Raw genomic sequence first — 24,249 nt, 5'->3', positions numbered from 1 at the left:
TTTTCCAATGATATTCATTAATACTAATATTACTGATAAATAATATTCCAAGAACATGCTGTGAGTCCATCTGGATGGTTATATGGGCGTGGACCATCAGTGGACAGAGGCAGTCAGGTTTGGACCAGATAAGAGAAAAAGTTCAGCCCGTGATGTCTGGTCCACCCCAGATGTCATCACAGTATGCTAATGAGCCAGGGGGGCTTTAAGTGCAGGGGCCCGGCCCCACAGAAGAACAGTTAGGAGATCGTGAACCTGACGTGGACGAGACGCAGCTTTAAAACATGCAGAGAAAAGCGTCAGCGAGCAACAGAAGATGCAACAAAGGTGAGTAAGCAACAGAGAGGATGCTGAGGCTGTGTAATGATACACTTTATTTAAAACAGTGGTTTCCTTCAGTATATAAATACATGCCAAGTTAGTTTAATAGTTTCTTTACTAATATTTCTAACATATTTGTTCCATCGATTGACCTTCTCTTCCTTCGTCTCACAGACTGCAACAATAACATGCTGCTAACGCCTCTGTCTTGTGCCCTGGACAGGATATCATCTTATACTGTAAGTTTGTTATAGAGACACTACAGTATAGATGATGTACTATCCAGGGTCTCATTCCCGCTCTGGATCCTATCAGCACACACTCGGGCTCAACTGACTGCAGGCTGCACCCCCCTACAGAGCAGGGCCGTCAAACCGTTACCATTACTGAGTTTAAGTAATCGTAAGGGTTCCATGGCCCTCGCTCAATATCATCAGGCCCATACAGGAGAAGACCGTGATGGACGTGTTATTAATGAGCTTCTGATGCCATTCTTAGACGTACTTGTGGATGCATGTGAAATAAAGATTATATGTCACCTCTTTGTTTTGTGTAAGTCACATCTAAAGCAGGGTATCAGCATTCTAAACATCTTGCGTTTGCAGATTTGCTTTAATGTGCCAGCGAAATCACTCATGATGTTTTCCAGCAGCAGTTGGGTTGTCTAAGTGGCGATCTCTGCTGCGCAGCCGGCTTGTCTAATCACTGGGAAGCAGCCATTGCAGAAGGAGCTGGAGGGGTTGACACAGCTTCTGTGAGACATTCAAGGCCTCTCCCCCCCTCCTCCCTTCGCCCTCGCTTTAGGCCACTGGCTGGTTATTCATCAAGATGCGCCGGATAGCGTAACTGTCGAGTTAACTCACAGGCAGCAGGAATGAATCTAATCACCATTATCTGACCCATTTTAGCATCAGGTTAGTGCTCCATTTTGCCATCCATTAGGGAGACAATTCAGCCCTCAGGGGGAGTGCTGGGCTTTATAAGAGCCAAAAAAAAAAATCAGGGGGAGGGAGAGGGGGCAGGGAGGAAAAAAAAGAAAGGAGCAGCAGAACAAAAAGTGATAGTCAGAGGGATGGATGGCCACACTTCAAAGCCAAGTGGAGAGGGCTAAAGTAATGTGGGAGTGCAGGGAACAGGGGTGGATGGTACATCAGGGACATCCGAGTGAAATCCAACTGCGCAGGTCACACTTCAGTTTATCTACAGGCCGTGTTCGCACGTGGCGCCCGCCAAGTAAACAGCTCTGACAGCCAAAGATAAACCATCAGCCTTTTCACACCTCGCCAAATCTGCTCAGTCGTAAAGGCACCGCCAAACTTGAGTCAAAACATCCGTTTGATGAGTCTTCATTGTGTTTGTTACCTCAAATATATCAGCGATAAATAAATGTCTATAATTCATTACACTTTGTCGCTTGCATAAGCTGCTTTTCATTAACATGTTTTCTCCATTTCCCTGATGCATCACATGGCCTCAAGGTCCCTCAAATGGCCTCGGTTGGGGACATTTGTCACATGTCATCCTCATCTCTCTTTCACTGTATCTTCGACTGTCAGATATCACGCAAAAACATATAATAACATCCAGAAAATATAAAAAAACATTTTTAACAAAGGTTTATTTTACAACAATAACCGTTTTATCACTTTTTCTACCACTGTTTATCAGATTAGGTGTTTAATCTTGAATAAATAGGATTTATACGACTGCCTGACGGAATGCTGCTGATGCAAACATCAAACTTTTGAGTATAATTTATTTTCCTTATGTGTCAAGTTCAGTGGGAGCTCTGGGCTTGTGGATACAGTCCTTCCTGTCCCATGACTCCAGCTCAGACTCAAACAGGATTTTCTCCTTCGCTTGACTCTTAACGTTTGTCCTTTGTGGAGAAATCCAGCCTGATCCGTCCCCACCTCTTCATCTCTTTAAGATTTCACCGCTTAAAGTCACTTCCATCCTCTTCACTTGCTCAGCTTAACCGAGAGCTTCAGCCTCACTTCCCTCAGGTAGACCTGGCTCAGGTCCTCGCCCGCCTCTCGGGCGATCCGTGCCACCATCTGGCCAGCTGGGCCGATCACCATCGACTACAGACACAAGACACAGAGCACCAGTGAATGGACAGGGTCATCGGTTGTATTTTACTGCAGGAAGAACATTTGAAAAATATATTTTTGGACTTAAAAGGTTGGAAATGTTATAAATACAGTATACATATACGTTTTACTAAATTGAAGCTTAAGATAATGTAATGCATCCATATTAAAGGATGATGTCAAGCACCATGTCACCACAAGCTACAGTATATGGTGAAATGCAACCGCAAAATATTTCTTAACTGTATTCATCCAAACTGCATACAAAGATTAAAACATTTTTGAGAGAATGTTACACTCAAATTTCCATTTTCATTTTCCATCTCCTCAGAGAAAAACGAAGAAATATCTTAGTACAAGGAACTATTGAAGAAGCAGATGAGATTTGATTCCTGTGGTCGGTCATCCCCCTGTTTTCTAAAACTGTTTACACCTCCAGGGTTATTCCTCTGTTGCAGGCCTGACTCTCAGAGGTCGCTGGCCTTGAAACATTTCAGTGGCACAGATGTAGCTTCAAAATATTCTTTGTCATCAAATATGTATGGTTTAGAAAAGCTGCTCAAATATTTACTAGTTTATAACACAAAGAAAGAGGAACCTCAAGGTATGTGAGAGGGGGGGGGGGGGGGGGCAGCAAATAAATTCCAGATGCTTCACATGTGTTTTTCCCACTTCTCAGCCCACTTGAATTAGTTTGATTTCCACCACCGAGGTTCTGTTTTCATTTGCAGATTTGCGGTCTGTTAACAAGATTACGCAAAAAATACTGAATCCATTTTCTTGAATCTTTCTGGAAGGATGAGGTATAAGCCATATTTTCTATTTTGGCATAGATCCGGACCAGGGATGGATTCATGTTTTCACTTTCTTTAACATTGCGAGATAGTTATTTTTTTTACATTTTCCGTAATTTCCCATGATTCATTGATCTTGATGAAAGAATCAGGCACAATTAGGGAACTGACATATATTATTTTGTGAATTTTGAGGCAGCTTGATTGATTTAAGGAGACTTTTGAGCCTTGACAGAGGTATGTGCTCTACTGAGTGCCATTCTGGTTTGTGCTGCATCCACAGTTCATCTGATGTGAACAAAAGAACTTCTGAAGAGAAGAAATCATTTATTTGTTAGTTCTGACTTAAGACTTAATAAGGGGCTTCATATACATTTATGCAGGATTTCTTGTTTGACATTGGAACATGAAAACAGAGGTCCTGACAAACCTGAATTTGAATTTTAAACATAGATTTTTAAATGTATGAACAATGTGTGTCTTTCTGTTGTTTCTTCCAATACGACAAAAATGCTAAATTTACCCGCATTAAATATTAAATAGATGGATTAACCCCAGAGTGAAAGTGGAGTGTTACAGCAGCCAAACCTCATAAAAAACTAAAATGACCACCCTGCGGTCATACGCCTCCGCCAACTAGTGCAGTTTCAGTTTACAAAATTCAGATTTGAGATGACAAGAGGCATGACACTTTTTTTTTTTGTGAGGCCACCGTGACCTTGAGCTTGACCACCTAAATCCATCAGTTTATAGAGTGTAAGGAAACATTTGTGCCAAATTTGAAAAGATTCTCCCAAGGAGCTCTTAAGATAACTCATTCACTAGGCAAATAATGTGGTTTGTCAGTTCACATTGGCTTAGGCCTTGGACCTCTAAACTCCACTCAATTCGCTTTTCAGTCCAACTTAACGTTTGTACCAAATTTGGAAAAATCCTCAAATGGAAAACCAGAAAAAATAAGCTGCCTTCAGACATGCACTGAACTTCGGATGAGCCATTGTGAGAATGCACTGGCCACTGGCTGCCGCCGCACTGGGGCTTGTAAACAAAATATTACATAGGTGTGATAAAACAGAGTTAATGTACTTACCATGTGAGATTCTTTCTTGGCATAAAGTTTCACTGAAATATCCAGTTCACCATTTTCACTATCGTACCAGAGCTCAATAGCCTGAAAACAAAAGCAGCCCAATATTAGCAATGTATACGTTTCTATGGTGTCATAAGGGCACTGTTTATTTGTCAGAAAACACTTTTGTTAACTAATAACATCTACAACAGTCTGCCTTGGTGGTGTGATGCAGGAGTTCAAGCAGGCAGAGGCAATAAATACACACAAACATGATAAGCAACATCATTTCCAAAATGACCATAGTGCATTTGAAAGGCAGGAGTGACGCAGGTGGAGGTTGGGTTCAATAGCTGCATCAATGCTCATGTCAGCATGTGGAGTGAAAGTGAGTATGAAGGGCTTTAAATAGTCCTCTGAATCCGAGCAGTGGGATGTAATAGGTGTTTTCATTTTGCTGTCAGCTTATTATCACATGTGCTGTGGAGGGTCCCTGCAGAATTACACACCTGTGTCATTGAGTAAGGCACTTCCTGCGGCAGATACTCCAGAAGCTTCTCTCTGATGATGTTGGTACAAACTTCCTCAGGACTCTGATCCGTAAGGACCTCACTGTGGTACTGCCACGATCCTGGCTTGGCGGCGACCATGAAGTAACTCTAACAGGATGAAATAAAAGCAAGGCAGACATTAGACTAAAACAAAAGTAACTTAGATTCAAATTACCATAATATCTTAACATCTTTATATTGAAAAAAAGACAGTGCACATTAAAACATTTTTAGACGGATGGAATTGTTGAAGAGGAGAATAATTAGTGACAAAAACAATCAACCATTGCTAGGTTTTTTACACGCTATACACTATTTTACTGCTATAGCTTTAAGTTAAGAGGTTTCATCCAACTGTAGCCTGTTAAATCTGAGTTTATTTCTGTTCTGAGACAAGAGATGTCTCAGGAGATGAAACCGCACTGCACGTCAGGCCTGTGGGTGCAGTCCCGTTGGGACCTGAACCCGAATATTATTCAAAGCATTTTGTCTGAACAGGCATGTCCAGTCCTAATGGGTCCTGTCAGGCTCAGGTCGAGTATCCACAGATGCTCAGCTGAGGGTTCACCTGCCGTGCTGTTTCCAATGATACGCTGAACCAGCTCCGATAACTCTGTGCATCCTCCTTTTCCCTCTCACTGAACGTGTAACTGCATCCATGTATCGTTTCTTGTGCTATTTATTGTTCAGTGCTGACACTACAAAATATAACAGACTTTTTATCAGTTTGGTTCCAGTGCAGTGGCCTCTTTAGATTTTCGTTTAATCATTCCTGGCTTCTTAAATGTTCTTTTCAATTTCTGTGATTTCTCTATATGCACAAGGCATTGCAGTCTCATGCCCTTTCATGGGCATTTGCCAGGCGTTTGCCTATGCTAATTAGGGAAAACTAGGACGCCCTTTAAACTTATGAAGACATGTCATCCTTCAATGTAAGAACACAAATGCGAACAATTCTGCAGTTTAAGAACTCATCATGAATCTGACATAGTTTTCTTTGAAAACTTCTCAAGAACAAATTAAAGACAATTCTTACAAAGATATTGGTGAATTAGGCCCATTGCGAATTACCTAATGCTTAGACAAGCTACTGTCTCTGTCTGTGCTTGTAAACTCAAAATGACCTAAAAATATGACAAACATGTACAAAGGAATTGTGTTGAAATCATGTGCAAGGGTTAAAAAGTAAATTTGGTTTAATTGTGGCATGTGTCATTTTAGTATTCAGTTTGTGTTCTTATTGTCATTTGGAGGTTTTTAACATTTATTTTGAATGTTTGCTATAGGTTTATATGCTTATATCCAAAATAATCTAGTGTAGAGGTGGCAAGCTTAATGATGAGTTCACATCCATTACGGTGGAAATTTGAAAAAAAAATGTCAAATTTCAAATGTCAAACGCACCACATCAAATGCCCCAAACACGATGCCCAAGGGTCTTGATGCAAATCCGTGTCTAGACATGCCTTTGCATTGACTTTGTATGTAATCTTGAAGCACGAGGAGAGATGTTCAGATCTTTGCATTTCTATTTGGGACAATTGACCACTGTGAGCATGAATCTGATTCTTGCAAAAACTCAATTCTGACTCTCCCAAACCTGAAAAAACTTGCTGCGGGTAATATCATCCTCACTTCCATCTGACATCAGACACAAAGCCAAAGAGAAGCAGCACCAGCCAGCACAATAAGCATGTATTATGCCTCTGAAGGATGAAATATGGGCTTCACATCTAATCTGTACCTTTAGTGTCTCCACGTCCTCTTTGTCCAAAGAAGACAGCATGAAGACATCTTTGAAGTGAGGCCAGCCCTGCTGGCTCCTCAGCTCCTTGAGATGCTCTTTGTTCAGTGTAGAGTTTGGCTCACTGCTCCCCTCGGGCCCTGCCATGTCCTCGTCAAGCGACAACTCTGAATCTCTCTCTGGCCTCTTTTCAGCCCATGGAGGCTTGATCACCGGCCTGACCCGCATTCTGCGTCCATTCACCACTCCACATGTCAACTCTACTGTGCTCTCAAGCAGCTTGTCCTTCGATTTCACCAGGTCCACCTGAGAGAGAGAAGAGCATTAGTGAAGGCCTCTATAAGACACCTCAGTTTAGGTGAATATTTCTGTGGGATATGATAAGAAAGTCTGGTGATACTCCACGCCAGATTTGCCCTATGAAAACACAACATTGAGCCACACAGTTGAACTGGGAAACACACACAATCCTGCTGCTGTAAATACTCTCTAAAGCAGAAATTATTATCTTTTTAGAGCATGAAACTATACAGTGTATGCTTTTATGTTTATCAAGACTCAAATCTTCAGTGGCAGCGAGTGGGTTTGGAGATCAAGGCCACATACAGGATGAGGAAGTCAAATAGTATTTGAGACACAGACTTATACATTGATTTGGGTCGTTTTATGGAATTTGTTGACATTCACTAAATATACTGAATATTAATATCTTTATCCTTTAACTTCAGTTCTAATACAACATTTTGATCCTTTAAAAATCTTCCTCTAGTGCTTAAGGACCCTGGTAAGTATAAGGTACAGCTAAATAACTATATATGTAGCCGTGAATAATAATAACTATAATAATAATAACTATAATAATAATAACACATATATAAAGCAGATGGAAGTTTGAGTGTCTGTATATGTGAAAGCTTCTGATGACAGTGTGAGGTCAGATTACCTTATTGAGGACCAGGACTGCTGGGATGTCTGGGTGCTGGGCCAGACATTTGAGCACCTCAAAGTCAAGTGTCCTGCTCATCCATCTGTCTGCCACATCCACCACCACGACCACTGGAAGAGTTCCCATTATAAACTTTTGAAACTCAGCACTTTGTTCCACTTAAACGTTTAATCCATGACACAAAAGTACAAATGGCTGAGCAAAAGAAAATGAAATACTCAGGTCAGCTTCTTTGACTGTGTTCCAGGGATCCACAAGCAAAGACTTCTCGAGCTGATGTCTGTGGAAACAGAGGGTTCATTCAAACATTGCACTGTATGATTATAGACTATGGAGACTACAGGCTTTAAGTAATGGTGACAATCTAATAAATCACCTTTTAACCTTTGAAGGAGTAGTGAGACCAGGAGTGTCCAGTAAAATCTATAAAAAGATAACATATGTATGTATTGACTGAAGCATTTGGCTTTCAAATGACATTAAAGGCATCAGACGAGAGGTGGAAAAAGCTCTTACTATCTGTGTATCATCCTCTGTTAGGACGCCCAAAGCACGTGCCCGTGTCGTGTGTACTTTTTTGGACACAGCAAACACCTTGAAGAAAAGAACACTGCATTTAACAAAGGGAAAACACCTCCTCCCCCTCCCCTCAGTAAGACAGATACATTAGAAAGTGGCGGATTAATACAAAGCCAGTTAACACAGCTACCTTTGTGCGAAGGAGCTGGTTTGTCAACGTGGACTTCCCAGCATTCGGGGCACCTAATATCGCCACTTTCAAAACCTTTGCGTTGTCAGGCTGATCTGGAGGTCTCAGCAGCAGAGACAGTTGTTCACCTGGAAAAAAACAAAAGGGCAATCAGCCATTAGACGGGCAGTAAAAGTGGATGTGACTGCAGTAAAAACAGGAATGAGAACATGAGAGTGGTGGGAGGATGACGCCAGCACTATTTGGGCCAGAATGATTAGATGAGTTGATGGATGTAAATCTCTGAGGCAGTGGTCTGGTTACCGCTGTCCGGCGGAACTGATGCTGGGAGGCGATAAAAGCTGCCATCTGCTTCTGCTGCTTTGCCTTTCATCAGTCTATTGAGAAACGCCTCTGATGTAATAAAACAGGCAGGCGTGAAGATAAATCCATTCCTCCCTCCTCTGCTGCAGGCGGCGTTTCCTGTAAAGACATCGACAAATCCATCACTTCACTGCCAGCAGGGCTGCCAGGTAACTGACTGATTGTGTTTACCTGAATGTTAAACTGACACAGTATTATTATGCATTCATAAGCTCTCTGCCAAAAGTCTATATCATGCCATACAATTTATCACAGAAACACCTCCTTCCGACTAAGTATTTGGGTGTTTGTGCAAACTGAGGAGCCTTTAGAAGTCACATAAAATGTGCTATAAATATTGTACAATTTTAATAGCACACCGTAAAAGCTACCCTGTGGAGTTTTAGTCCAATGGTAGGGCTACAGAGATGTTTTCACAAGTGGGCCCCGGTTTTGTTAGTATTGTGAAAGACAATGTGGCAGTATAATTTCCTTCTCTCCAGCTGGTTTTACACTTTACTGCTCCTAATGAATTGTAAGTTGTGGCAACATGACGAAGTAGACAGTAAGCAAGACAGCTGATAACATGGATGTAAACAACTCACGACTTTCATTTGTCAATATCAGCTTTGCAAATGATTTATGAGGAGTTGATTGGTTTGACCTTCAGGAGTCAGCCAGTGCATTTTGGTGGGAGATGCTGAATGTAAAAACTTTTGTATGATCTCCATGTTATTTTACAGAAAATAACCAATAATATTGATTAGTCATTTATTAAGAAGAAATGTCAAACTTTTGCTAGATCCAATTTTTCAAATATAAGTACTTGCTTGTTGTCTATAAATGATAAATCAAGCTAAATTACATTATCAAATAAAACTACATATCATTGAGGTTTGGACTGTTGGATGTAGCGTAGGAGAGTTAATTAAAGTTTAATGACAACCTCCAGAAATACTTTAAGACATAATAGTAATGAAAAAATCCACCCCTCCACTGAAAAATAGAGATTATATAAATATTTAAACATTGTTCATTTAACAGCAGGTTAATGAGCTGTCGCCTACTTAACTCATTCCCAGTGTACGTGACCTGGAGGCTTCAGCGGATTAATGTAAAACAGTCCTGTGGAGGACAAAGTCTGCAAATATTTTACTGAGGTAAAAGAAAAAATATGTACTCAAGTAAAAGTACTACATTCACTTTTCTAATTTGAATAAGAGCAAGTAACCACTTGCTTAATAGATACTGTAAGTATACAAAGTAAGAGTATGACATCATTATGGGAGAGTCTCGACATTTTAGGTGATTCTTCTTCACCACTAATGCTGCTGCTGCAGAAGGCGGGGTCCAATGTTACCTGTACGCCCTGATTGGACCAATGGGTCAATTTCACTTATTGATTTCTTTAAAAAATACATTAAAAGTAATGTGTCAGAACTGTACTTAGGTAAGGGAACAAGTATTACACAGTTCTGAGCGATGGGGCGACTTAATCACTTCTAAAGTTTCATTAAATCTTGTGTTTTAAATATGTGTATTAAATGAAATAAGTTACTAGTGTTTACATTGGTTTGTGTTGCCTTGTCATTCAGAGAAGTCACTGGTGTAAATGTACCACTGACCAATAGAAAGCTGCTACTTCCCCCCCAGTAGTGTTGTAATTTGCTCTGTTCATAACACAGTCATTTCTCCTGACACAGTCAGACTGGACATAGGCTTTGATGGGGAATATTAAAACCATCATATAGGAATCCTAGAGGAGCAGCTCCATCCCTTCAAACCTCACAGTGTTTCCCCCCTTCAGTAACAACGCCACGCTTTACTGGAGACCCACTCGGTTTCCTTGGTGAAATGAACAAATAAACAGATATGAATGAGGAGGAGAAACCCCCCCATCATTTTGTCACTGACCCGCTGTGAGGAACCATGACGCACTTCCCTGTCGAGCAGACACGAGGGGCCGTGTGCACAGGACCGCGGTGTCCCTCACAACCCGAGAACACGCTCTCAGATACATGAGCTTTAAAAGATCCCGGAGTTCTCCCGCCGGTGTGATGGTGTTTATCCTGTGTGAGCTGAGACTCCCTGTTTAAGTTCACATTGCCCACAGGGTGACACCATGTTGTTTTGATCAACGACAAACCACTTCCGCAACTAGGAGTGTCCTCACTGAGGTTTGTGTGAAGTCTCCACTGCCCCCTGGCGCCCGGAGGAACGCAGTTTGAAATGTATCTTCTCTGACATGACTTGATTTAGGTCTATTTACATTTACGTTGTTAGTGTTTTCCCAGTGCTCCTGTCTGGACTGATGCACAAAGACTGCACCAGGAGATTAGGCCTCCGTTCCTAAATCAGAAATGACAGATCGGGTCTAAGGGACCACAAAGTGATTGTATAAGAGCAAAGATGGAAAGATATATAAGAAGAGAGCTAAAGAAAGAGTTAGATCATTCAATTTATAAATAAACTAGCAGGGAGTGGAGGATATTAAAGAGGAAACGGCTTCAGATTTAGAAGCCACTATGTAAATTATAATAAACATACGTTATTAAATTTTATTTCACTGTACCCAAGGATGTCTTCCAATGCATCATAGTCAAACACATTAATAATTGAAGTCAAATAAAACGTTCAAGTCAGTCATAACAAGATTAAAATACATTAAAAAAAATCGAATACATGGTAAAAGCACTTTTCTAGTCTTGATGACCACTCAAAGCTCATTACAGTACAGTTTTACATTCACCCATTCACACACACATTCATACAGTGCATCTATTAGCAGCCCTTTGTTGTTCTATGGGGGGCAATTCGGGGTTCAGCATCTTGCCTAAGGACTCTTCGGCATGCAGATGAGTCAGACTGGGGACCGAACTGCCGACCGCTCTACCTCTCAGCTACATGTGTATTTGTTTGTTAAATAACGATAATAATGACCATCATGCATAATTTCGCAGCCAATGCTCTGTTTTCCTCTCAAGACTCCATGGAAACCAGTGTTGGAACCACCTGTCTACAACATTAAAGATATTCAGTGGCTAAAATCCTCCTCTTCCCATTAGCTCATCACAACGCACAGACACACCTGCCCCATGTGAGCAACTCACAGTTCAAAATGAAGTGCTCGAAAGGATGTTTTGGCTGGGTTGATTTTCTTCCGATTACTTTGTGAGGGATGGCGAGCTTACAACCACAAATCAGATTGCACTGTGCAGTCTCCCCCCCCCCCCCCCCCCCCCTCTCGTCCCTTGAGCACACACAGCAGAGATTATCCCCGAGGGGGCTTGAAACTCTGTTGTGACAATGCTGTTCAGGATGTATCGAGCATGCAGATTATTCTCTCATGGTCACACCCTATGATTATTCAGCACTGATTTACAATGACAAGCTCATATGACTTGAAAAGCATTAAGTCTGTGAGGTTAATCATCAGTGCAAAAGGACACAGTTTGCATATTGATTGATTACTGTTCCATGTTGTTTTCATTCTGTACGGCAAAGACAGGCAGAGCAGATGTCTCCCCATAGTCCATCAAACATGCCGGCTGTTTGTTAGTCCTCGAGGACTTGCCCGGGGCGGAACAAACACCTCCACTGGGGAGGATGATGAAGGATATCAGGTAGCTCACAATCTGTCATCATCTATCCCTAAAAGCTCTGTAGCAATGGAAGGGCAACAAAAATGGAGCTTTTAGCAGACACTTAATGCTGAATTCCAATTGAACCAGAAACAAAAAGGATATTTTAGGATCAGTAATGTTTGAACTTTCTCTCTATCTGCCTCCCTCCCACTCTCTCCCTCTCAAATTCATTCAAGGCCTTTTCTCCCTTCGGGCTTTCCTCACATGGCCATTTCACGTGGGAGTGTATCAGAGTTCTTTCTATGACTGCATTAACTTTGGCCTTCAGAAAGAGCTCTCTCTACAAAAAAAGACAAAAAGGCTTCGCCTGCAGACCATTTAATCATAAGCTGTAGCCCACTTTGCCATTTGAAGTGCACTTGCCAGTGAGATTCAACACGGTGTTATGGAAGACCTTTCTGTGTGTGCTGCAGTTCAGTGCGCTAATCAATCTTGTTTGGTAAAATTCAAACAGAACACAATGTATTGATAGAGAATAGATCAAATCACCCTGAATATGCAGATTTCTTTTCCCTGCAGGTGATGTCAGAGTGCTTCCTCTCTTGTTGATTTGCCAATAGTTGGAATTAGAAATGCAGGAAACTGGCAGCTTCTCCACTAATAAGAAGACCTTGCTGCTCACAAGGAATAACAAAGTCCGTGGAATAAGAAGCACGAGCCATGGGGCATGTCAACGGGGAGCAGAGGTGGGTGGGGGGGGGGAACAATCTGTCAGTGTGTCAGAGCATCCATCACTCCATCACTGCTGATTGCTGTGAGAGGCGTGATGCTGCACAGCTGGCTGACTGTCTATAAAACAGCCGAAACTTATTTCATGCTGAGCAGTCCCAACACAGATATGTTATTTGTGAAGTATCCCACAGATTAATGAATGGATGGATGAAATGTTAACATCTGGCAAATGAGAAAGTGGTGAGATTTGAACTGTTGCGTGATGCCCTGAAGGTCCCCCAAGGTCCCTAAATCCAGCAATCACTTCTCTATATGTTCTTCTTCAGGCTGATTTTTTAAAAGAGGTGATTTAACTCCAAAACTACCCATGTAGGTCACACTGATGCTCTGATTGTACAATCTCTCTCTCAGTGGGGGAGATGAAGGGGGAAAAAAAACTTTTATTCATTCTAGACTTGCAATCGATGGGACTTGTCTGTGAAGTGGATCAATAATGCCTCCCTTTGAAATCATCAATCACGTCAGTGGTGAATTTAAAAAGCGTAATTAGGAACAGCGTTCTTAAACATCCTGTATTGACATCTTCTTTGGTATGGAGAAAGACACCATTCTGCATCATTAACTTTGTATTATTGCCTGATGGTGCCTGCTGCTGCTACTTCCCCACCTGCTGAACTCAGAGCGCTGTGTGTGATTGGGCTTTCAGACCAAATTCTCCTCTCTTTCACTCGCTGATAGGGGAAGTGAAGCTTGCAGGCCTAAATTGGCTGGAGTATTTTAATAGGCCCGGTCCAGACTGGAACCCAGGCTATGGAGTTCTCCTTCACTGTGATGTATTTCAGAAATGTTTGGAGAGTTGAACATGTGTAATCTTCTACCTAATCAATTTTTTTGATTGCTTTTGTGCAGGTTCTGACATGACATTACAGGTCCATGGGAACACATTCACAAGCCTTCCCGTAACTAGCCACAGTCTTCTGTGTTGTCCATCTGTCTCTCTCTGGTAATAAAACGGTATCAATACTGTGGAGAGGGCAGGTGGGCGATTGTAATGGAGTAATTTATTTTAGTTGTCACAGAAATATAAGTCTTTGATTAGGGAGCCATACACATCAGGCTCCACAAATAGAACCTTTCATCAAATCACGAAGCATGTGACATTATTGACCGTGAAGTCTTCTCCCCTGGTTTAACCTTCCCCGCAAGATGCATAATACAGCGTGTTAAGGGCACAATGACACAAAATCCTAGCACAACGCGACTCAAGGCAAATTGTGTGCCATTGTACCTAATGACTATTATATCTGGACCAGTGAGAAGCACAAACAAGCTGTTATTTTAAAGGCAAACAGGAGATGTTGATTCAAGAAATATTGATTGTCAATATCAAATGACAAGCTGGGGGTGTTAGACCTTTGTGATCATGGCTGGTGGCTTGAAAACCTTAGTTTTCTGTTCACCCATATAGGTCCAATATATAGGCTATATACCCCTAATTTTATGGTACCACACTGATAGGAATGTTTTAATTGCTTAGGATCCAAAACCATTCTGACAACACAGTGAATTAATTGACTTAGGCTCCATGTTGTGGTGAATTGTATATAGGATGTTTGCAAATTGTTAAAATGTTTTGTAGGTTAAATTTTAATTTCTAAAGCAACTACAGATGCACACACAGTATTCTCCTTTGAACTATAGTTAAATCCCAATTTGCTTTAAGTAAATATAGTATTTAACTGAGGGATATTTTAAGTTCTTGGGTTACTACTGGTCACATTTCATGCAAAATCAGTTGAGTCACCATCACCATATTAAACATTATTGTTATTTCACATGTTAAATTGTTTACATTTCACTAGCTTTACCCACAGAGCTTGTCAACCAACCTTGAAAAACATGTATTTTACACATTACTACTACTACTACTACTACAACTAATAATATTTGTTTGCATTTAATTCAACTTACATATTGAGGTTGAGACATTCGAAATTGTACAGAAACACTTCCCACAATGAGTAAGCACTTTTGCGACTGTGGGGAGAAAAACTTCCTTATTAACTACTGCAACTACCACTAGTACTTCTACTACTACTTCTACCACTACTTCTACTACAACTAATCTTCTACTAGACTTGACCATAGGTGTAAATGTAAGCGTGAACGCCTCCAGCTCCCCCTGTGACTAATAGTAATAATAACAATGCCAATAATAAAATAATAATACTAATTGAGATAATGATAATAATAAAGATAGCACAATAGCAACAACAATAATCATCATCATCATCATCATCATCATCATCATCATCATCATCATCATCATCATCATCATCATCATCATCATCATCATCATCATCATCATCATCATCATCATCATCATCACTTTATTATTTCATCACTGTTTCTTTATATTGCACTTAAAACAAAGATTTCTTCATAGTTTGACATTAAACAACAGTCACTGTGATTTAATATAAATATCTGTATTGATTTATTCATCTATTTTCTCCTCCCTCTTTCACAAATATGTAGGTGTCCAATCAGATCTCTCGCTGACGGTCCCTTTAAATCCCTCGCCGGCCCCGCACAGCGCAGTCTGGAACCGTCCCAGTCAGTGCGCATGCGCGGAAAGTTGCTGCCGCAGACAGCAGCAGTGATTCGGCAGCGCAGGGCAACGGGAGAAAACCAGTCCGCTTTTAAACCATGGCGACGCACTAAACGATGCCTTCCGCTGAGGTGCACGGAGAGTAAGTACCCGCATGTTGATACCTCGCCCTCCGCCCGCTGCTGTGTGACATCTTCTCTAGCGGCGCCATTAATGTCGGGGAAGGTTGAGAAGGCAACAATGGGACTGTGTATGTTTCAGTCTGGCTAGGTTAGCTAGCCGGGAGCCCGGGCAGTCAGCTGGCACACTGGCAACAAGCAGGTCCACCACACTGCTCCTCTGGGCTGGCTCTGTCTGTGTCTCTGTCCCTGTCCCTGTCTGTCTCCGGTGAGTCAACACTATTTTCTGCAGGTGCTAAATCAGCCACACTCGTGTTTAAAGCTCCTGTCAACTGCATGGAACTGGTCTTGTGTCGCTGGGATGGTTTGGCGTGTAGTTTATTTTGCGATATGACAACAAGCAGTGAGGATTACGTGTGGCTCCGTTTCCGTGCCAAATCATCCTCATGATTATAAATCCTCATCAGGGTCATTATCGCTAACGTGATGCGGAGGAATCAGGACATCCTCTCCTGGCCGTGGCTCCAAGTTGTTAGTGTGGTTTATCTCTTTGCTATTCCTGGCTTCTAAAGTCCAGTGGAGCTGTCACGAAGTTGTCTCCCACCGCTCGTATCGGGACCTGGCGTGCATCTGTCCACATTCAGTGTCCACCGTCCCCCCCCCCCATCCAGATGTGGTGGCCGCCTCTGCACGTAGCGCCTCGCAGCGCTGCGGGGGGGGAGGTGTTCGCACCTGCAGAGGCGAAGTGTTAAAGGTGATAACAAAAGGTTGACGTCACCGGGCTCGTCCTGATCCTGCCGCACAACCTCGACCACTGAGGAGCAGGAGGAGGTGAAGGAGGAGGTGGAGGAGAGCAGCGATGTTTGTCTTTTAACCATAACGTCTAATGGTTCGTGTCTGGAAGGAAAAGGTCTATCTCTGATCAAATTTCGGGTATCCTTAGGGCGCACTTAACTAATGGGATCCTATCGATGTCCCCCCCTCCCCTCCTCCGATCCTGATCTTAACACGGCGGAATGTTAATGTCCAACCCCCCCTCGCCTGTCCATGTTGTGTTTGGCCGTCCCGAGTCTGGCTTTATCACTGTAGTCGCTGTGTAATGGCATGGAGCCTGACGGATCCGATTAAAAAGAGGTCGCTATTAAGCAAACACCTCTGTGACTGACTGGGACTTGACTATGGATGTGAACAGCTGTGATCTGCACATGGTAAGATGATGACACTGGAATCTAATGTTGTGTGTCCACATCTGCATGACAATTTTGGAATTTTGAAAAAGATTTCTCTAAATGTAAAAAAAAGCCATTAAAGTCTCTTTACAGTAATAACTATGTTTAGTTAATGTGAGCAGGTGAAATGTGCCCACTGATATCCTGATCTCACCAAACAACAGCCTGACGTTACTTGCCCAAAAAGTGCAGCTTTGCAACGCAGCTTTCCTCCCCTACATTTTCCGAAGAGCAGATAATTAAATTTCAGGCCATGTTGTCTGGGAAACTCGGGCCCCTCGACTCTCTGCAATTATCGTGTAGTAGAAGGAATCCTTTTTGCATTGAGGTGCTATGTTTCCCAGCAAAATGAAGATTAATTAGGTCTTAGGAGCAAATGACTGTCAGGCCTCTCCCCATCTGTAAAATGCAGTTAGCTTCTAATGACAGGAATCAGACTGACACCTAGATGAATGGAAGTGAAATGCTTCCCAGACACAGGGAGATATAGTGTGATGCAAAGGTTAATAGCTTATGACAGTGCATGTTGTCTTTATATTTTGTGCAGCTAAAGCTTAGTGCTGAAAGTAGAAGTTTGGCATAAGTACAAAGTAAATGTCTGTGTGGAAAAGAAGATGTGTGTGGTTGCTGTTACATAAAGACAGCCGAATAAGCCCCAAATGCCAGAAGCACCTAGTTGACTTGTTTGTCATGTCGGTCAGCATTGTGGAAAATTACAGTGTTTCACCAAATTGAAATACCACTTGAATGCATGTGTTAATTAGATCCCTGCTCAGCGTTTCAAAGTGTCTGAGCTCCTCTGTCCATGAGTCATGTGCTGACTCTTTGACCTGTCACCACAAACCCAGAGTCTTTGCCGAGGGCCAAAGTGACAGGAAAGCAAGTTTGTCTTGGATTTTTCGGTCAGCCACTGACAAATATATGGGATCTAATATTGATTTACATCGCAGGCATAGGAGAGTAATTTCCTTTTAAATACTCGTGGAGCATCTCTGCTGCACAAGCCTCCCAGTCTGCAGTCACCAGTGGATGAGGATATTTTCTGTTGCAGAAAATACATATTGTAGACAACATACTTACGGTGAGAGGAAACTTTGAACTAGGGTGGTGAGTGGAGTAGGGTGTGACTGTAATATGCACACTCGCATAGTTTTCTAGAGGCCAATCTTACTCAAAATCTTACTTGCAAATGATAGCACCTATTAGAGAGTGATTACAGGTTTCACAGAGTAAAATCAATCACTGTGAGCTCCTCACTCTAACGCCCAGATGTTTAGTGTTTCAGTAGGACAGCCAAACGGTCTGATTCCAAACATTAGCCTTGTTTCAGACAGAGTAGGAAGAGGATAACATCAAAGCTCTGCTTTATTTCTTTGAGACTTCAGAGCAGACTATGAATAACAGATCACAAGGTACAAAGAGTGAACCAGAGAACTTGAGCAGCTTTTATGTTTCAGCTGTTGTTGGGATTCACAGGGAGCTCATTAAAATACATTTATTAGTAACAGTCCTGATTCTGTGATTGTTGCCTGTGAAATGGCTCGGCTAACCAGCATATTTTTGATGCAATGATTCTCTGCGCTGCAATGAGCCACTTGGCTGATGTTGATTTTTAGTTTATTCAGAAGCCAGTCATTTGATGTACCATTTTATACACGATACTCAAATTGGAAATGCGTAACGGTGCATTCTCCCCAGTGTGATACTTTTGTTCCTTTCATATTCCAGCGGGAGCCCTGTGTATGTTAAATCGCATGCAGGTGTTGTCTGTGAAGTTTATGTGCAGAGCAGATTTGTCTTTTCCTCTCACTGGTTGTTTTCCATGAAATAATCAATTTGCTGCACAAGGCTGGGTGGGTACACTTGCCCCTTTCCCTAGCTGGACAGCAGATCAAAGATTTCCCAGGTACTAACGATCTGCCAACCGGCTCCACCTTCTAGTCCTCCGGTCACCAGTGCAGCTGTCACTCCACACTCACCCACTCAGCCACCCACCATTTGGAGAGACTGTCTATGAGGCCACCCAGTGCCTTCTCTGCTGTATGAGTGTGGTTCCAGACAGGGAGCAGATGTTTGGTAGCCGTTGTGTGAGTGGGCAAAGTCAGGAGACACAGTGTGAGGGTTAAACGTAGGCCAGAGCTGCGGCCACATGATACATCCAGATCAGGTGTTTAGGACACCATGAGCAACTTCTGGATACCTCTGAAAACAAGGGACTGACCTGCAGGGCTTATGCTGTGGGTCAGCTGTTACATGGTATTTAGTTTGGTTCACATGGTTTGTTTTATGTCGTGCCAAATAACTACAGGCCATGGGGCTGATTGGATGATACATATTGTGTCTTTGTTTGCTACATTTCTGTGTTCTTCATGGCTTTTTTTTGTATGGATTTGCATGTTAGCCGGCAGGTCCAATTAGGGCAAAAAGCCCCACTCTTGCTCGGTAGTTTGCGTAATCAGAAAATCAAAGCCTTAAGCCAGGTAGTGCTGCAAACTGATGTTACAAATACTTAGACCAAAGGGCTTTTTGAAATTGTTGTTTTGAGTTTCAGTGCAATCAGGGAAGGATCTGAGCCTCCTGGTGATGTTCATGACATGAGCAGCAGTCACAGCGGCAGAAGGAACAGGGCTTAGTTTAGGACCGCATCTGTCTGATCAGGCTTGTTGGAGGCACCAGAGACAACAGGGTTGTTTATCAACCTTCATCTCACAGGAACAGCAGAAGAGCACAGCAGATACTGTTATCTGTTTATGACACAAGATAAGGCCGTCTCAATCGGATCACTGACCCTCCACACAAAATATCCACCCCAATACCAAGCCTTCAGCGGTAAGAGCCTGCCAGACGAGTCCCATATCACTCTTAAGTCATCCTAATAGATGCCATTAGGATGTCCGCGGTTATTGCCGCAGTTTTCCAATGTCCATGCCAACTGTACATATCTGGGCATCATTAGCAGCCACCAACAGAAAGGCTGAGAGTCTGACCCGGGCAATGGGGTCAGAGAGAATGCCACAACAAAGCACCAGTAAAGCTGTGGGGGATATCGAGTGGAGGGGACAGAGGGAGAGTGAACTGAAAGTGTCATAGTTGGCGCAGACATAAGATAGGACTAAGCTACCGGAGGATTAGAGAGGGAGGAGATGTAAAGTGCTGTGGGCTAATTGGGCTTTATTTTTAATATTTCCGAGGGTTCATTAGAGACTAAATTGTTGAAGGATTTCAGTGCTGGCTGAAGTCCGAGGGCCTTTTTGCGGCACAAGCCTCACAACCTAAATAATGTCAGATCCTTTTTAATAGCAGATCAGTCTTGTCATTGACACAGGGTTACGATGTCTGTTATGACAAAATTATATTTTTATCTCTAAGTCATGTTACATGGTTGCATTTTCCCATTCTTGCTTCTCAACCCAGTTGTTTTAGCCTCTCTCCGGCAATAAGAATATAATGGCATTCATGTGCTTTGGATATTTAAAGTCCCATTTCACTTTTTATTATTTTTGCCAAAAGAGTAGCTGTGTGAAATTGGTAGAAAAACTCTTTTTTGCTCTTTGGAAACTTGAACAGGACATAGTAGCCCAGATGATGGAGTTTATGATATCATACACTTACTCTCTCCCATACGATAAATCAGCCAGTGTCCTCGAAAGCCTGGGTGCTAAGAGCTGTGCTGGGGAGGGATGGAGGCTGAGCTGAGAGAGCTGCTGAGGGGAGCGGTCAGCGCAAGGCACTTTGTCATGACCCTCCTCAGTTTATCATCAGCTGCAGCACTTCTCTAGGCCTCAGTGTGTGGGTGTGTTCTTTTCTGTGTGCATCCAGTGTACCGGAGAGCGAGTGGGGCTCTTTATAACCTTCTAACCCTCTGGCCCTGTTTGCAGCCATTGTTGGCCAGAGTGAATGGTATCTCCGTGTTTTGAAAAGTAACCAGATGACATTCTTCCTGTTGTTCAAAAGGGCCCAGGGTTATGTTGTGAAAAGCGTCTGAAAGGATGGGCTAAGACTGTGACCTTCGGAGGCTAATCTCTGGCATGTCATTCACTGCCTGTTTAAAGCAAATGCAGACCTTTCTCTCTGATAGCAGTGTTCAAAGTCAAGCAAGGCGAAATGTTCTTAGATTTTTTTTAAAGTTAAACACTCCAAAAACAGTCAAGTTAGTTTTTTCATCGAACCTCATGCCATACAGGAACTAAAGGGTTTCTCATAGAGGCTTTACTGAATCGTTATTCCAGACAGGCAGTGTGTCTGACACCTACATTGTCCAAACAATTTCTCCAGCCTGTGACTGAGCCCTCTGTACACAGACCTGTGGCATCAGCAGCCCCTCTGTGCTGCATGCTGAAATACCCTCACTGCTGTGAAAGCAGAGGGGATGAATTAGTGAGAGGGTAAACACCGGTACAGATCTCAAACTAGCTGATGTTGTTTATATCTCCTCCTCTCTGTTGTATTTGCTGTCTTCAGCTGGCTGCGTTTCCTGGAATGTGCAGAGATGCAGTTGTCGCTCTGCGGGGGGATGTTGGCTGTAATCACAGTTCATAGTTCAGCTCTGTCGTCAGACTCGTCCGATCAACAATCGGACATTATTCTCCTGAACTAGGTGACCACACTTGACATCATTGTCTTTGTGCATTGAGATAATCTTTTAATTTTGACCATTAAGATTGTTGATTGCACAACTGATGCATATCGGTTTTTAACACTCTGGGACTTGCATCTTAAACTTTGAACCACAACTGTTACATTCCTGCTCAACATCACTATACAATGTTGTAAGATAGTTACTCTACAAACAACTCTGAAAACCCCCTTCACCAGATGCTTTAGTTTATAATGAGAACAAGTCTTTACCATTAGCGTGTTCAAGGGGATTTGCTTTTCTGCACTTTAGAATACACTTAACTGGCATTGAGCTGTTTTTGTGCCCGTCTGAATGATCTCTGAGAGCTGTGTCCTGTGAATAGCACTCCGGCTTCCTGTGTTAGCTCTGTGCCACCTGTATGGCGTTAAAAATGGGGTCAGACCTCTTGCTGGAGTCTGTTGTTCTGGGCGCCCATTTTTTTGGAGCCAGTTGTGCCGGGGAGAAGAGAAGCTGTCAGGTTTTTAAAGCCTCTTTTGTCAAACATCTCTCAACAGTTAATGATTGGCATATCTCCTGCCATTTCCCCCTTTTGTTTGCGGCCATTGAGTTTGAGAGCAAATAGCGAAATTGACCATTACGCCTGATGTGTTCGCAGCCTGTGTGTATGTGTGCGTGTGCTTGCATAAAAATGCCAGGTCGTCTACAAAGGAAGCATTGAATTAGAAAAGGAAAATGTCAACTTTTATCATCTTACTGCACAACCATTTTGCATTAGTCAGAATATATCCCCTGAAGTGGTGTAACATCCGCAGAATGAGATTGAGATAGAGAGGGAGACGGGGTGGGGGCAGAGGAAGAAGGGTGGGCCATGATTTGAAAGGCATACTTGAAAGTACTCGTGTGTTAAGAGTCCTGAGGCAGGTCATGTTGCCGTGTGACAGAGAAGCATTCGTCTTGCCGCGTATCTGACGTCCCAGGGTCTCATTGCGAAGGGTTTGCCTGCTCTGCGTGTCGGCTTTCTGTAATTAATAGCCGGTAGCCCCCTCTCCCCCATCAAGGGACCAGGTGCTGCTTAGATCTGCCCTGGCATGGAGAGACACGCTGCTGGTGCGTTCCACTGTTATTGGGGTAAAACCCACAGATGTCAGCAACATCTCTCTCACTTAAAACACCTCAGCTGAGTGTGTACATATCAACACTAGTCCTAGACCCATAACAAAGAAAGGTATAATCATTACTCTGAATTTTAATGGTCCACTGCTGATGGATAGCTTGCTGGTAAAAGATGTGGTTCATTTAGTCTACTTTGTGTCAAGCACCATTGTGCTCATGTTCTGTGCTGTTTAGCAGGGCTCGCGGCCCTGACAGATTGCCGTCCCGATGGGGAGATTTACCCAGCCAGCACCGCCTATGGCACTGACACCATCATTAGGCTTTGATCAGCTGCAGTCTGCAAGGAGAAGAAGAGAGTAATATTCTTGATCTAATTACTAGGAGACATTTCAGGCGGTGTAATGTGTGATTTAACCTCTTGTCAGAGGCTATAAAAGGAAGCTGGGTTAATCTTCCCGGCAACCTCTTTTCCACGCAGGGGAGAGTACCTTAAAATTTCCATTTCCACTGAACTGGTAAAAAAGCCAGTGACATGCTACTGAAGACTGGAGATCTCTGTCAATGCAGGAGTTTTCTGACCCCTGAATGGTAGAAACAGCTGCTTTGTAGGAACTCAGGTGCTGTGTCCATTTGGAGAAATGCAAGTAAAGAACGCTGTTCTTTGGATTTCTTAATGCTCTCTGTATCCCTCATTCTTTCTGTTTCTCCTGCTCTCTTTCTTTTCTTTCTCACAATCACCCTCCAAGCACTCTAGCAAGATGAGTACAGGAGACCTAAATGAACAAATAGATTGGAAGTGCAATGGAGGGGTTTGGGTTAATCAGTCATACATAGTTAAACAATTCTTTGGACATAAGGGATTAGTCTTGCCTATATTGAGCTCATCAGAGCCCATTCTCCCCCGCGCTGGGCTAGGCTTTTAAGGCCAAGGGCCATGGCCTCCCTGGCTCCTTGGAGCACCACACACGCACCCCTCAGCATGCTCTGTTGCCTCTGAATGACCCACCACTCTCCTCTCCCTTTGTTACCAAGCACAATTGGAATGATGGATTATAAAATTAAATGCAGACCCTTCTATTCATGGCCACCAAGGCGCAAAGTCTCATTTACTAGATCTCTGAAAAAAAGTTCCTTGAAAATGGTTACCAGGTTCACTCTACTTCTTCTCACTCCTCCAGAAGTCGTTCAGCTTAAAAACATTTGAGAAGAAAACAGCTCAATGACTCTTTGTCAACGAAAAGGGCGCTCGGTATCTTGTTTTTACAGGATGACTTCCTGAGTATTTTCCTCCCTCTTTTATTTCTGAGTGCTGATCACACTGATAGGAAGTGGCCCTGATATGATGATTCGTAGTGTTGGCAAGCTCGGTACTCAGCTGGAACCAGCCTGAACCTGCTCTATGCTACCTGTGTCCCCTCCATGTTCCTGAGAGCAGAGCATTTACCCTGTTGACCCACAGATTAAACTGACCTCTTGACCCATTTTCCCTCTTAAATACCATCCTGTCTTTTCACAGTTTTGATTTATTAGATAATAGGTTTTCAGTCACTAATATGAAAGTAGATACTATAGAGTGTGGTTTTATTTAATTTACGTGATTTACATTTATGTAGCACTCGTTTTAACCTGTAGTTGTAATAGTTGTTGTTTAAGTGATGGTATCTATTGTCAGGGCAGCAAACCCAGGTTAACATTTTTCACAGTATGTCTTCC

At 42.7% G+C, this 24,249-nt stretch overlaps 2 protein-coding genes across 2 annotated transcripts in view; one reads left to right on the top strand and one right to left on the bottom strand.

Annotated features, from left to right (window-relative positions):
- Positions 1–399: 399 nt before the first annotated feature.
- eral1 (Era-like 12S mitochondrial rRNA chaperone 1) lies at positions 400–10,702 on the bottom strand. Its single transcript, XM_061085717.1, has 11 exons — positions 10,484–10,702; positions 8,531–8,689; positions 8,228–8,355; positions 8,035–8,112; positions 7,895–7,941; positions 7,737–7,798; positions 7,516–7,628; positions 6,573–6,878; positions 4,787–4,936; positions 4,299–4,379; positions 400–2,405 (listed from the first exon to the last, which is right to left on the bottom strand). The coding sequence occupies exons 1-11, from the start codon at positions 10,587–10,589 to the stop codon at positions 2,283–2,285; spliced, it is 1,353 nt and encodes a 450-aa protein (XP_060941700.1). The 5' UTR covers positions 10,590–10,702; the 3' UTR covers positions 400–2,282.
- A 4,850-nt stretch (positions 10,703–15,552) lies between these two features.
- The window catches only part of fam222ba (family with sequence similarity 222 member Ba), a 29,220-nt gene continuing 20,523 nt past the window's right edge, over positions 15,553–24,249 (top strand). The window contains exon 1 of the mRNA XM_061086408.1: positions 15,553–15,638. The gene's annotated coding sequence lies outside the window, so the exon portion shown is untranslated. The remainder of the gene's footprint in view (positions 15,639–24,249) is intronic.

The sequence above is a fragment of the Limanda limanda genome, chromosome 14 (genome assembly GCF_963576545.1).
Source record: "Limanda limanda chromosome 14, fLimLim1.1, whole genome shotgun sequence".
Lineage (NCBI taxonomy): Eukaryota > Metazoa > Chordata > Actinopteri > Pleuronectiformes > Pleuronectidae > Limanda > Limanda limanda.
Note: the sequence above shows the minus strand (reverse complement) of the source record. Positions and strands in the feature narration are given on the sequence as shown.